Consider the following 14,932-nt stretch of genomic DNA (forward strand, 5'->3'; position numbering starts at 1 on the left):
ATATACATATACATATACATATACATATACATATACATATACATATACATATATATATATATATATATATATATATGTATATATATAAATATATATATATATATATATATATATATATACATATATATATATAGATAGATAGATATATACATATATATATATATATATATATATATATATATATGTGAGTGAGAGGTAGGTGTGTGTTTATTATATATACATATATATATATATATATATATATATATATATATAAATATATATGTATGTATAAATAAATATTCACACATATACATATATATATATATATATATATAGATATCTAGATATATATAATTATATAATTATACGACATAGTGTGTATGGAAGGTATCTATGCGTATGTAACGGTGCATATCAAAGGTACATCTCTGTGACGAGAGCCTATGTATACGATCTGTATGGAACTGGAATACATACACGCACATCCTGCGCATACAAGACTTACGGATACGGTAATTAGATACACATTCAATCAGTATGGCTAGAGGGGCGGCAGCCAAAAGCAAGGGGGAGGCGACCAAAGTCAAAGCAAAAGCCAAGCCCAAATCCATAGCAAAGACTAAACCTAAAGCAAAAGCTAAAGCGACGACCAAAGGGATAGGGAAAGCAGTCAAAATAACCGCAACTACAATCAAGAAACGTGCAGATAAGAAGGGGAAAGGGAGTGCTCAATCGAGCGCATCGACTCAGAGCGAGTTCGATTTCAAAGAGAGCCCAGAGGAGAGTTCCCAAGACAGTGCAGTGGCCACCATAGAAGGAGCTAGCGTTAGTGTTGTTACTGCTAGTCTACCTACCGGTAACAGTAAGAAGAAATCGTGGGTCTTGAAAGAAATAACAGGTAGAATAAGTAAAGACGAGCTCTTGAAGCGTCTAAAGGCACTTCTCGTAGACCTGCAGAAACAGAAGCAGCATGAAACGGTCAGTAGCGAGATCGCACATTTTGCCGAGACTTTGGTAGATACTTCATTGCTGAAACACAAGGACAAAGACGTCAAGATATACGTCGCGTGTTGTTTGGCAGAAGTACTGAGACTCTATGCACCGCAGACCCCCTACAACGACGAGGTTCTGGTGGTATGTGTTTTTCTTTGTTCTCTTGATGGCATACTTTTGTCCCGAAATCGATTATCAGCTCATAAATGCTATCAAATAACCCGTTCAAAAGCCAACGTGGCATTGTAGACACGCGAACATGAGTTCATAAAACCCGATGGAATAGGTTATCTGCCATCAATATATCTCGAAAAGTATATTTTCATAAAGTAGTGCTTGTGTTTGTAGTTAGGTCATCAAACGCATGTGGAAAACTTTATTTTTGGTGGTGGATGTGCAAATGTAAGGGTTGTGTTAAATACCCAATTGCTATAGATATAAAGTTTTTGGCGGAACTCCCAGACCGTTGTAGCTCGATCTTCAATTCGGCGGCCTATGATTGCGAGCATTAGTGTTGGTTGTGCACTCCTTTTGTGAGATAGTGTGCTCTGTTCGATGTTGACAATCCGGGATTTGCAGGGCATCCGGGATGTTTCCACTACGCATTCTATTTAATGGTCTTATCGAGCCAGATCTCTAGACAGAAATCAAAGCGAAACGTTCATTGAATCCTCATACTTGCTCATTCGACCGTGCCACATGTGCAATCTGGTAACTTGATAGTCTGGATGCGAGTCTCAGATATCTTTTCAACACTGTATATCGTGGCTACGACCCTATGAAAGTGGCTGCCGATTTTCCGCATATATTTCCTCAATGACGGTGGGGTATTGTACTCGTGCCAAATGCGTAGCCATTGGTACGGTGACTGCCTGGAAAACTAGCAATTTTTATAGCGAGCTTGACATCTGAACTATGTATAGTTGGTCTAATGCTGCACTTACCGTTATCAAAAGTACTCGCTCAGGGTCTTGCAACTCGTACTCGCTCAGGGTCTTGCAACTCGTACTCGCTCAGGGTCTTGCAACTCGTACTCGTCTCACACACTTCCATATAAATTTTTTCATACAGGCGGTTTTCAGGTTCTTCATCTCGCAACTACGGGGTCTTGCGAATCACCAGTCACCGTATTTCACACTGGCGTTCTCTCTTCTGGAAGTGCTCGCGTTTGTGCATTCGTTTGTGCTCTGCATTGAGCTACCCGAGGCGACCGAATTGTTCTGCAGTTTGGTGTCGACATTGAAGGAGACCGTGAGGTGTGTCATGCCAATGGCACTTATCTCAAAGTGGTTTCATGCACGGATATGTACGCACGAGTTCTATATTGGGGCTGAGAATGCGTCAAACAGATGTACATTCTGTTGTAACAGTTCACCCGCCCACGTATTGTTCGAGGCCTGCACGCTACACGCAACGAGTCATGTTATGTATTTGCTGTAGTTTACACATGGGATATATGTGCATATGCATTTCAATGAATACAGGACTGAAAATTTTCGAAAGATCAGTAAAATATGAGTATCTGTCATTGACACCAACTTTAGCGATAAGTGTGCAATGTAATTTCCAAGTTTCTCCCTTGAACACGGAGGCTATACATGTCAAGGTCATACCTTTCTAATTTGGGCTCCAATACAGTTCGAATCACTCCAACAAACTTGTGTCATACATGGCTGACATGGTGGCGGGAAGTCTCAAGGAGATGGACAGTATTGAGCCTGAGCTGCTTATTGCCATTCTAGAGTCCCTCTTGCCTGACAACAAGGTATGACGACTCCAGTCGGCTGAGTTCAATTTTTTAATGTAAAGTGGTTGGATGTGGTCTAAACTCATTAATTACCACACGCTGGATAAAAATGTGTTCCAATCGTAGGTTCAACTTAGGCTGTAAAGTTTGTAGAATCCATAGGTCAAGCAAACCTATCTACCGATCTGGTCATTTAGGGGAGTATACGATCATATAATTACTAAGGCACACGTTTACAGACAGTATGTATCTGAGTAGTAACCATTTCCTCGTGCTGCGATTTACTTCGCCTGGTTTTGGAAAGAAGTCTCTGCTTATGGAAAAAGAATCACATGGACTAACACAGGCTTCATTCGTTGCAGAAAGAAAATCCAATTCAGTTTTCGCTATCGAGACTGATACTTCAGAAGGCCGAAACTGCGATGCAAGGAGACCTAACCCGGGTAAGCTGAGTTAATCTAGGTTACTTCCATTTCAAATTTCAAAGCGACGTGTGCTCTCGTGTATTCATGCACTTGGAAAAGGTTATCGCTGCTTTCACACAATTACGTTGCAAGGACACCCTATGCTACATTTTAAATTGTGTGACATGCAAGTAGTGTGAGTATTTAAACGAGTCCCTCGATCAACTGGAGATTTGCTGCGACATTCTTGCTCTTTTAGATCCATCTCACCGCCGCAGTATTGCTCGCCATATATCAAATTGTCAGTGCCGGATATCAGTTCCAGTTTGAGCTGAACGATCCAAAATAACTCAAGTGGTATACATACATGTGATACTTTCTTAAGGATATGAGTGAACGTTGTAGCGTAGCTACATCACTTGCTTATTAGTGCGGTTAGAATGGCGTACTCGCTAAGCTATACGACGCAGCTTTAGCTCATTAGTCGCCAATGATAGAGAGTGGTGTCTATTGGTAGTTTGTGGTGATTCAAATATACTCTGACAGCTATCATAGCTAAGAGCCAGGATCCAGACTATATCTAGAGGTGATAGCTGACAGGGTGATGTATCCTTTTGTCTGTACAACATAGTTCCTAACAACGGTTCGTATTTCGCACGCCTATGGACGTTACAGTTCTTCAGAGAGATACTCACCGGAGCAAACAAATCACGGGCCGAACTGGTACACGGTGGAAACGTGTACGCACTGCTGGGAGAAATTAGTGATATCGCACCCAATGCTATACTTTACGTATACCCTCTGCTCAAGCAAATGCTGGAAGTGAACTACGACCCTCAGATCAAAGACGAGAAGCAGCAAAAAAGGTGAGGATACTACACGAGTATTATTGCGTTGGTTTGTAACAGTATCAGTCGTATCACTTCAGTCGTGTTACTTGAGTGCATGTGGATTTTTTTATGACGGTATTGCGTGGTTTTGTAGCTGTATCAGTCGTTTATGCTTATGAATGTACATGTACGCATACTAGTGTGCATATGAGTTTATGAAAGACGCCAACATTTATATAAGGCCTCAACAGTACGGATCTCGCGCGCTCTCTGACGATGCAGATTTGTGTGTAGCTGGGTATAAAGCTCAATAGACGTCTACAATTTTCCGACGATCGCGATTATGCATCTAATCATTTCTATCGGTTCGACTCATCTGCTCCGTGCGTTCGATTTTTCAAGCACAAACCAACCTGTATTCCACCTTACATTTTTGAATAGATACCAAGCGACGCAATTGCTGTGTCGAATGTTCTGTCGTGATTCTACCATGATCGAAACTCATCGAGGTCTGTGGGAGCAACTGCTGCAGCGATTGAAGGACATAGAGCCAGCCATTCGGGCGGAGGTGGTGGCACATTGCAGTCAGTTTGTGACTCGGCATCCACGTCACGCTTCCGGTACGACAAATGATGCTTTTTGAACCGTACTGTTTGAACGATATTTTCTCATTTAACGCTGCACGCAACAGTACATAAATACATGAATACTTGTTTCATTTCCTCGTAGGTGAATTTTTGAGCGCACGCCAAACGGTTGACGCTGTATTAATGTTTGCCTTTTGCTTTGTATGTATTTCACAAACGCTTCTATAATAAACTATTTCACGTGCATCGGACCCCACAAACTCTAACACACAACAGTCGCGTTTTTCGACTTGAGTATACGCTTTAACTGAAGTCTCAGTGATTACCACAAGGGTCTGTTGCATATGTTCATCGAGCCTTATAATTTCAGAGTCAAGTGTGCTCAGTAAGCCTTTTCTATAGAAGGGTGCACTTTACACATGGGTTCATGGGGTGCACTTTACATATGGGTTCATGGGGTGCACTTTACATATGGGTTCATGGGGTGCACTTTACATATGGGTTCATGGCTGTTTCACCATTTCGGTTCGCATACTTCAAAATTTAGTCATACACTCTACTCTGACCGATTCATCTTGACCTGACCCTTCCAATACAGGCGCAAATATCATCAATCATATATAAGGACGAATTTATTTTAGACCTCAATATCTCGCAGGTAAACCTCACTTTTTCTTGTGATAATCCTCAGCCCTTTTGTTTCGATTCGTTCGCAGACATCGTCAATCGAATAGGAGAGAGGGTACTTGATCCTGCCGAAAGTGTGCGCATGGGCACAGTGCAGGCAGTGTGTTCTACTGCGATGGCAAATCCGTCCGTGGTATCGAAGGAAGTTTTCGAAAGACTCTGCTGTCGGAGCAAGGACAAGAAGGTGCGGTTCCCAGTCATACATTTGGGGGATTTATACTAGATCGTGCATGCTCGTAGAAAATTACGTTTGATATCAAGTTTGTACATCTTATTAAGGCAGTGAACCCACATGAACATCTGAATGGTTTGTCGCTCTCGTGATGGCATGTATTGCGCAGCAGGACGTTGTGTCGAAGCACTTTTCATCCAGCATATTAGTATCGGAAGAAATATCCGACATCCATCGGCAAATATATCTATGGATTCCGAACGATATTTTATTGTCTTCTTCGTATTTCATTTACAGCCCGAAGTCCGCGACCTTGCGATCAAGCAAATAGGCGAAGTATATAAGACTCTACTACTGTGGTAAGTCATTTAGAAATATTTAGAATTTTCCTTGCGCTTGGCTGTTTTCCTAGCCAAGCGCATATTTTTGCTACCTAGAACACTATGTCGGCAATGTTGCAGGTGCACAGACATACGTAACTCGAAGCATCGACCTTTCCTGAATATGAGCAGCCACAGTGCTGCAGTGATCGTCGTAGTATACGGCCTGTTGCATCTAACCCAGCGTACGGTCATTGAATATAACCATGAGGCCTCTCTACAGCGATAAATTACGCGAACTGCCCAGAGTTTAGGATGTGCATTAGATCATTTCTACTTCAGATTCAAGATTTTTTTAATCTACCTGTGCAGTCATGCTGGTGAAACTCTCAACTCTGCGGGTATGATTGGAAGTCATGAGCGCGAGTTATTCGCAGTATACGGCGCAATCCCCGAGTTTGTGTTCACTGCGTACGCGACGAGTGGTGCATCGCCTATCGACTCCACACAGCGTGTCGCGGGTATGTGACTGTGATTTGTTTGTACCGAATTGATGCAGAAATCATATTTGTCTCAGATTCTGTACATCGCTGTGAAACTACATTGAGCAGGTTTAATTTTTTGAGGTTTGGGTTAATCAGGAGGTATTCACTGCATACGTGACACCTGTCATGACCTCCACGCAGGCATTCGCGGATAAATGAATATGAATTCGTTGCAACGAATAATGCAACAATTCAAGGGTCACTGATGGAAAACATTATGCTCTGAGGCAATAAAAACAAGATCGGATACGCGACATTGTCGTTCTTTTGTTTACTACACATTCTGCAGAAACTGTGATACAGAACTGCCTGATCGATAATAAGGCGTCGGCAGAAGAGCGTGCCTTACAAGTGCTGAATATGTACATGTCTCTCAGTGAAACGGGTATAAAGGCCTACACTCAATTGATCAAGCACAAAATCAATCTATTGGGTGTAGTTAAGAAGTACTGTGATCTGAGGATCGGACTGAAGAAAGCTGAGGATCGGGAGGAAACGGACATCAAGGTATGTGATCGCAATCGAGGGTCAATCGTCTGATCTGGCAGTGTGTGTCGCTGCTATAGTTTCTTGCTTCATTTGTATTAATTTGCCCTTTCTTTTGATGTTTTCTTGTTACGATATTTGTCTATTTGTTTGCTCGTCACTTCTGCGCGTGAATTCGAGGAATATGTTCAATTGCCATTAAATTAATATGCGTTTCTTTTGATACCTTCCGAGAATTCATGGACTCTGCTACAAAATTCGATGACATAAATTTTACCTCATAACTTTTGCCAATCTGCCTAACATCTACTTCCAGCTCTAACATTCACGCGATAAACGTACATCGTAGAAACTGCATATAAAAATGAATCTCATTTAAACAGTATTTTTTTTATTGCCGCAAACTTTTAGGCGAAGGCTAATGCGTACGACATTGTATTACAGGCCAAGCAACTACTCGATACAATTGCAAAAAATCTCGGTGGAAATGTAAGCACCAATTTCGATAAGCTCTTGAAAATCCACAAAAGCAAAGATCTCTCCCTCTTCAAGTTGATACTCAAAGCCCAGCAAGTCAGCACCACCCCTGAGAAACGACGAGAAATTCTAGTACGTGTTTTGCTGCCGGATTTGTCCCAATGATCAACATTGCATCTTCTTGTTCACTTCGGTGTCTTTGCAGCATGCGTTGAGCGCTGTGGTTTATTGACTGTGCATCAGCTAGACTATCGTACGCGATCATGTTAAAATTCATATTTGAGATATGTATCTCTCGATTGGTTTCGTGGGATGCCATACATATTCTTGTAGATCGCGCATGTGGAGTCCTCCTTATTTGACCTCTAAAAACAAATTGTAATGCATTCGTAGAGGCAGTCGTAAGATATTTAAAAAAGAATAATCGCACACACATGCTCACAACACAGTCAGATGCAGTCACCAAAGTCAAGGAGAAGGACGTTGTGAAAGCCATCTTCAGTCGTACCTCACTGGTCATTTTCAGCCAAGATCTGGTAACGCATCAGTTGGCGATCCTGCGCGCACTTGCCAACGAAGACACTGAATTTGAGAATGTCGAGTTTGTGACAGTGTGCTCGTTCTTGAAGGTAAGGGGGAGTTCACGAGCGCATCGATTTCAGATGTATGAGTTTTAATACATGTGCATACGTTGGTGTGTTACTACTAACGCTACCAATCATATTAATATTTTTCTGTATCGATTTCTGTTGAGGTACATTACGGGATCTTACCTATTTGTTTATTTAAATTGGCAGCAAACTACTGGACACAACTGTTGTTTTCTGTCAGAAATCTTCATTTAGCTTTGGGATGAAGCATCAGACTGTCATTCATTATGTTTGCTCGTCTATGGTAGAGTTGTCTTCGTTAGTGAGTTTTCAAAATTTCTAGAAATAAAAAATATATCTTGATATTTGTAGGAGCTAGTGCCTCGCAATCATGAATTAGTGCTAGCGAAGTAAATCAACACATATTTTCTCAGATGTTAACGAGAATGCTCTCAATCGCAGATAGCGACAAGACTCATTCTTTACTCTTTACTTACATAAGTTTAGGACTTGCAGGTTAAGAAGCGTGCAATCGCATATTGCTTCTCGTTCAGTGCTAATTGATCGTTGTATGTGCAGATGCTAGCTCAGGTGTCTCCTGTGCATTTTGAGGCTCAGCCAATTCTGGAGAACCTCATTGATTTTCTAAAGGCTGAATCGAATGAAATAGGTATGTCAAGGCACGTTATGGCGAATGCAGTGGTATCTTATGTGCTTGCATATTGGCACTTACCTTGGTCGTCGGGGTTGTCTGAATAATAGCCAACAGAGCTCATCAATCGTCGTTGTGACACATTGTTACACATTCTTCTATATATATGGTCTTAATTGGAGCAATCTATGGTGTATTTTTTTGTTTAGGACATATTTCATGTACGCCCCACAAAGCGTGAAGAAAACCGCGAATCATATATTAATCTCGACGTTAAAATTGCATCAATAGTAGTGGTTCGATACATGCAAGGCAAATACTTCATCACACTAACTTCATTCGGCATGCAAACAACGCGCTACCTGTTGGTTACAGTTGATGCTGGGCTGCAATTGCTTGCCTTGATGGGAGAGTCTCTGCGCCACGGTAATGCCAAGAGCCTGCTAGAGTAAGTACACTATATGTGTTTACTTGTGCTTGTAGTATCTATTCTCTACAAAGTTGCTCAAAATATACAATTTAAAATAGGAGAAGCGAGTTGTATAATTGTGTCGCTTATTGCGTACGTGCGCACTCAACAAGTCGAATGCATGAAGTATCCTGTTGTGTGCCCAGGGGTACTCGTACGCCTTTGCTTTCTCAGATTGAATATTATATTCTGCACCAGCATGCAATGAATGATTTTTGTGTAGTGTGAGAACACTTGGGCGCGCTAGTTGATAGAGATGTCACTCTAATCCTACGAGAGACAAAGCATGACGATGTAAGTTAAGAAAGCAGAGCTCACTTAGTGTGCCCAAAACTACCGGTGCCAGTATTAAGGTGCTGCTGGTCATTGTCTGTCCCAAGTACAAATATATGCATACAGAAACACACATTTGCACCTGTCTGTTCGACTGTATCTATACATCATACGCTGATGCACAGTGTGCTGTGTTTACTGATCGAGATATACTCGATATGTTATTGCCGAAATTATAACTTAAAACAGGCTGCTCAATGACAGATTCTCAATATACTGCTTGCAAATACACTTATTCGTATCCTTGCCTCCGACATGATGGCTACATCAGTACGGTTTGCTACTCCGCGCTGTATTGCGCGCTACTAATTCATTCAGTTTCCCGGTTGCTCTTTTCAGATCTACCCACCCTCTGATGCATGACATGGTGCTTACAGGCACTCCCCGTCAGTCAAAGTTAGCGGTTCGAGTGTGGGCTGCGGCTACAGTCAACCCTGACGCGGCTTTCGATGAATTGCTTTCTGAGGTGAGGACTTGTGGTGTATTCGCGTGTGGTGTGGCAATACTCAAGTGTGGATCGCTGGCCGTGGTATAATCTTGTTGATTAATATTCGCGTATGTTTGTGATATTACTCAAGCGTGAACCGTGGGCCCTGGCGAAGGTTGCTCAGTGTTATTTAATTATGTCTGGGACACTTGTTAAGTGTGAATCGTTGGCCGCGATAAGCGTGGAGTATTATTCGAGTATGTGTGATGCGTGTTCAGAGAACATTGTTGGCTGATTTTTGAGGCCGTTGTTACTATCCGCTTGTGTGAGAGGTGGTATCAACAGTGAGTTAGCGCGCCACAAATGGACCAGCCAATACATATATTTGGTAGCATATCCGCTCACTATTACGTGTTGCTGTATCATAGGGAAATACATGTGTTGGCCATATTAATTTTACGATTAGACAATTAAGTTGTCACATCTAGAGAACTTGCATGATTATCGGGGCTGACAGGTTTATCATTGTCACACTGCGAGTATACGACGGTAACAGAGACGGACTAGCCCCTATTTTTATATGAATTTAAATCCCACAAACAATTTCAAATCGACTTCACCTATATATATACCCTCATTTTTTTTATTGTCACAGTTCGATTTCAACCCAAATCTTATCATCTTCCAAATCACCCAACAGCTGACATCACCTGCGCGCCTCACTTTCGATCACGCGTTGATCTGTACAACTCTATCAGCGCTGTCCACCATTGCCGTTGTCGCGCCGCGAGCGTTCGACGTGAACAGCGGCCCGGCTGTGCTGTTTGTAGTCAAAGATCTGCTTCAAAACAACCGGGTACGTAGTACTCTGGACCAGAATTGATCCTCATTTGTTTAAACCCTTCTGTTAATATTCCAATTGTTTGTCTATATCACAAGCGCGCATCGAAAGTTTATTGTGTGGTTCATTGCGCAGCTCCTGTTACTCCCTATTGGCTACAAGGATCCCCCACACGAGAGTGCATGCTGACCGCCCTTGCCGGAGAGCCTTGTTTTAACAACCAGTGTGTCAAGATCGCACTTGTATTTATCAATCGGAGCGAAAACGTAAATGGACACATACGATCATATGTGCCAATCTAGTAGCTATATATGCCTCGTATCCTTCGCTACATGCACAAGAGAAACTATGCAGGGAGCGTAGACTATCAGTACATTACAATTATAATATCGAAATATTCCTTCTAAACGCACGTATCTCATTCAAATAACCTTATCTCCCCACCGTCCATCTCAGACCGCTGAAACAGGGGACACAGATCATAAGGAGATTGACGCAAAAGTGTTGGGTGTGAAACTGCTAGTAAAGCGACTAATCGGCATGGATGCCCGTGCATCAATTGCTTCGGAGGAAGAGGAGAACAAATCAGTAGATGTAAGTTTTTCTTCGTGAATTAAATGCGTTTTTATCAGGCTCTGGCACTAGTATATATATTTGCCTTTGAGTGCAGGGCGCTGATATCTGCGAGATCAAAGTAGTTCATGGCCACATGATTGCGAACAAAGCATGCTACTCAACTTTCATCAATACACAGAAAAATATGTACTCTTCAGGAATACAGGGTTTGAAATTATTTCAGCAAATTGCACTATCATTCACCATTAAAGTATATTCTCATCGCTGTCTTACTTCTGACTGGTTTTGTATTATGATTTTTTACTTTCAGGCGTTCAAAATCACAAACAAGCTCCTGAGAGCACTTATCGCAAATAAGCGGTTTTGTCGTGATCCAATGAGGTAGGTGTTCCGATACATTTGTATAAATGTGTACTTTTACCGGGACATGAATCAAGATGTACATGGTGTTGACTGTTTACTGATGCCATACGAATCATAAGAGAGCTGCTGGCTATTGCCGATGCAGGGAGATCGCTATTGCCGAAAAGAGAGCTCGCTATTGCCAATGTATTGAACTCAAATGATTGCGATCACACCGATGTAATATTCTGGTTTTTATCTAATATCAGCCTATCTTTGTAGTTTATTGTGAAATTGGTGGTAGCCAATTGGAGAAAATGTATTTGACGCTCAAGTGTGTGCATTCTCGGTGAATAACCCACCGTGTAGATTTAGTACCACACGTTTGTTATTTGAGTGTGACAATGCCTGTCGTTATGTAGAAAATTATATATTTGATGTTCTCTTCTACCCTCCATGTGCCACTTAGTTTTTTTTTCAGTCATCTCGAAGCATTGAATAGTTGGATAACTACGTCAATCGATCCCCGATTCATCATATCAGACAAGGCATATAAAAAGTATCTTCCTACTTCACTTATGATGACTTATCTTCAAACTACCCCTTATCACCACCCTATTAGCAATTATATTACTTCCTCCAACTATATTACTTCCTTTTCCATATTCTGTGAAGCCAAGAGAGGCTGCAGGTCATACACGCTCTCACCGAAGTTTACCTCACGTATGGTCACAGTCAACTGGCGCATCCTTTTGCCTCTGTATACGCAGTGAGGAGGATGATGCTAAGTTGCGATTGGTAGGTGCTAGCGGGTACCTGAAGGTGGCCATGTGCAAGTCATACAAACCTCTTCTTCCAGCAAGTCAAATGGATCTGCTGGCCCTGACTATGGAGGTGTGTGCGTGTTCGTGTGTGCAAGTGATGTATGTGGGAGTGTGCTTAGCTTAAAATCGGTCAATTCTAGTATGATGAAATAGTTCGTTCGAGTTTTAGGGTGCACGAAAATTTGTTTGGCTTGTTGCGCGATTTGTGCTCAGATTTGAGTGTATTATTTGCTATCCTATATAGGGGCATGTGGCTATGGGAATTCGCCTATATGCATCTGGTATTTAACTACCTTATAAACTGATGACATATCAGGCAAATGGCTATTCACACTATGTGGGGTTTGATGAATAGTCAATGGTAGACGATATGAAATGCGATTCTCTGGTTGGCTCATATATATAGTGTGTCATTTGTTCTTTTAAGCAGTGCACGTCTGAGGTATTTTGCTAAACTCTGCCTTAAATTGTGGCTTTAAAGCCGAAGTGAATATTTGGTCAAGCACCACGCTAAGGCAATTTCAAGCTGCAAGCATTGCCCCAAGACAGAATATTGCTTGTGAATATGTAAAGACTATAACTACAAATCTGCAGAAATAGCAAGATAAATATAGCAGGAAAATTGATTATTCTGACAGTGACATGCAACTGTTCTTCCTGGTTTGTATCACTATGGTAGGATCCAGAGGAGAGCGTCCGAGAAGGCTTCAGCAAGAAGCTTATACGAGGTATGTCCACAAGTTTACATTTGATTGTCATGATAATTCATTGCTGGATGCTGCATATGAGGACTATAGACTGGAGGTTCTTTGTGGATTTGCTTTTCCTCACCAAGCATGGAATTCTATAGTACAAATAAACTCCGCAGTTTCGCCAAGGCTTGATATTTATATTAATAATTCATAATATACGCAGGTTTATTCTCAATGAAGTTAGATATCAACTTCCTGGCTCTGGTGCCCATCGCCGCACTCGATCCGAACGAGAATCTACAAAAATCCGCGCGTGCATCTTACGTTAAGATAGTGGAGAAGTATAAGCAGATCAGCGCACAGCTGAAGGCCAGTGGAACTAGTACGTACACCTATACTTGACTTTCTGTGAAACTGTTTGTAAAACACGTGTGTATACAATATCTGAGCTATCTTTTGTGTGTGCATAAGTTAGTGAGTGTCCATCTACGCAATCCTTTTTTAGACCGTGTACTTGAAGAGTTACTTGTGCGTTCGTGAATTTACATATGCGTAGCATGTCCCCGAATCGCTACTTGAAAACCTCAAATTGCAGTTGTTGAGACTTCGACCGAACAACGCATCTCCGTCGATTGTTTAGTTGCACTATAGTGTGAGATCATGTATTTACGATATTGGGCTATCCGAGTTCCCTTTTGTGCATCACTCGAGTCATACAATGATAGATTTGCTGGCTAGTTCGGCGCGAATCGCTACAACAGCTTTTTTGCTTGTGTTCGCCCTTCCAGAACTTCTATTCTAGTCAAAGTATCATGCACAGCGACTCCTGAAATACGGGACCTATTTGTCGGGATGTCTTTCTTTTAACAATATATTAGTTCTCTGTTCGATAGCAGACCTCGATATTTACTAACGACCCAACAGCTGTTAAGGGGTAAAAACGCTTTGACTACTCAATATACTTGGTTCGAGTATAATTTCTTCCTTTAAGCAGTTGTAGACAAGCTTGTAGCGCTGACACAGATGTGCACAAAATTCGCTGTGTGTAGTTCCACGTTTGTGGCCATGGCACACCTACCGGGCATTCATGCATGAAATACTCACGCCGCTATCGATATGTACACAACTTGCACAACCCCTACTCCTGACGTCATATAATGACAATTCCAATTCTGTAACACGTTCTAAAATTTAAAATAATCAAATCAAATTCGCCGCAGATGAGCAGGTGCTGCACCGGTTCCGGCCGGAGCTATCGCTTCCCGTGCTTTTGTCAGTCATTGCACACAGGTGGGTATGAGATCCACACTTCACATAATCGTGCGGTCGTCTTATACGAACTGCTTTTGAAATCCTGATTCTCGTTGCAGTCTTATGTTCGGCTATCCTCCTTCGTGGCGTAGATGGGCACCTTGTCCATATGTGGGATACACGCCTTGTTTTATTTGAATAGCTGACAGAAGCTGGGAAAAAGTGATGTGAGGACTGTTTTGTAAACCCTAAACCCTAAAACATAAACCCTAAAACCTAAGCCCTAAACCCTAAACCCTAAACATACACAATTAGGACAATAATGTCGTGATCCATATATATGTCGATTGTATTTGTCATAGTCGACGTTTTTCTTCTCTTGTAGCTTTTTGAAGCATAACAGTTCACCCTACCAAATATGGCATCAATGCATACGCCCGTAACAGAGAGGAGGATGGCAGTGAAGAGGAACGCATTCAGTCTGCGGTAAAAATACTTACGTTCTGTCTAGATGTACTCACGCATCACGAAAAAGGATCTCAGGGCGAGAGCTACGACTACTTGCACACTATAGTGGCACGTGTGAAGAACTGCAAGGATGTTCTCAAAGAGGAGTCTGAGGTATACACTTACGTTCCCAACATATTTATTTTCATATATATGTATATATATGCATATATATTATGAAGTATATATATATATACA

The 14,932-nt window shown here is 41.7% G+C and overlaps 1 protein-coding gene across 1 annotated transcript in view; it reads left to right on the plus strand.

Annotated features, from left to right (window-relative positions):
• The first annotated feature begins 342 nt into the window (after nt 1-342).
• The window catches only part of SARC_00785 (hypothetical protein), a 21,655-nt gene continuing 7,065 nt past the window's right edge, over nt 343-14,932 (plus strand). Inside the window, exons 1-23 of the mRNA XM_014305537.1 lie at nt 343-1,116; nt 2,047-2,231; nt 2,614-2,740; nt 3,085-3,165; nt 3,802-3,992; nt 4,398-4,576; nt 5,260-5,414; nt 5,700-5,761; nt 6,095-6,243; nt 6,557-6,774; nt 7,198-7,362; nt 7,680-7,859; nt 8,400-8,490; nt 8,848-8,920; nt 9,614-9,740; nt 10,402-10,557; nt 10,999-11,136; nt 11,429-11,499; nt 12,231-12,354; nt 12,964-13,012; nt 13,200-13,358; nt 14,197-14,266; nt 14,674-14,848. Of these exons, the coding sequence (XP_014161012.1) occupies nt 520-1,116; nt 2,047-2,231; nt 2,614-2,740; nt 3,085-3,165; nt 3,802-3,992; nt 4,398-4,576; nt 5,260-5,414; nt 5,700-5,761; nt 6,095-6,243; nt 6,557-6,774; nt 7,198-7,362; nt 7,680-7,859; nt 8,400-8,490; nt 8,848-8,920; nt 9,614-9,740; nt 10,402-10,557; nt 10,999-11,136; nt 11,429-11,499; nt 12,231-12,354; nt 12,964-13,012; nt 13,200-13,358; nt 14,197-14,266; nt 14,674-14,848 (3,522 nt within the window). The 5' untranslated portion in view covers nt 343-519. The remainder of the gene's footprint in view (nt 1,117-2,046; nt 2,232-2,613; nt 2,741-3,084; nt 3,166-3,801; nt 3,993-4,397; nt 4,577-5,259; nt 5,415-5,699; nt 5,762-6,094; nt 6,244-6,556; nt 6,775-7,197; nt 7,363-7,679; nt 7,860-8,399; nt 8,491-8,847; nt 8,921-9,613; nt 9,741-10,401; nt 10,558-10,998; nt 11,137-11,428; nt 11,500-12,230; nt 12,355-12,963; nt 13,013-13,199; nt 13,359-14,196; nt 14,267-14,673; nt 14,849-14,932) is intronic.

This window comes from Sphaeroforma arctica (assembly GCF_001186125.1).
Source record: "Sphaeroforma arctica JP610 unplaced genomic scaffold supercont1.27, whole genome shotgun sequence".
NCBI lineage: Eukaryota > Ichthyosporea > Ichthyophonida > Sphaeroforma > Sphaeroforma arctica.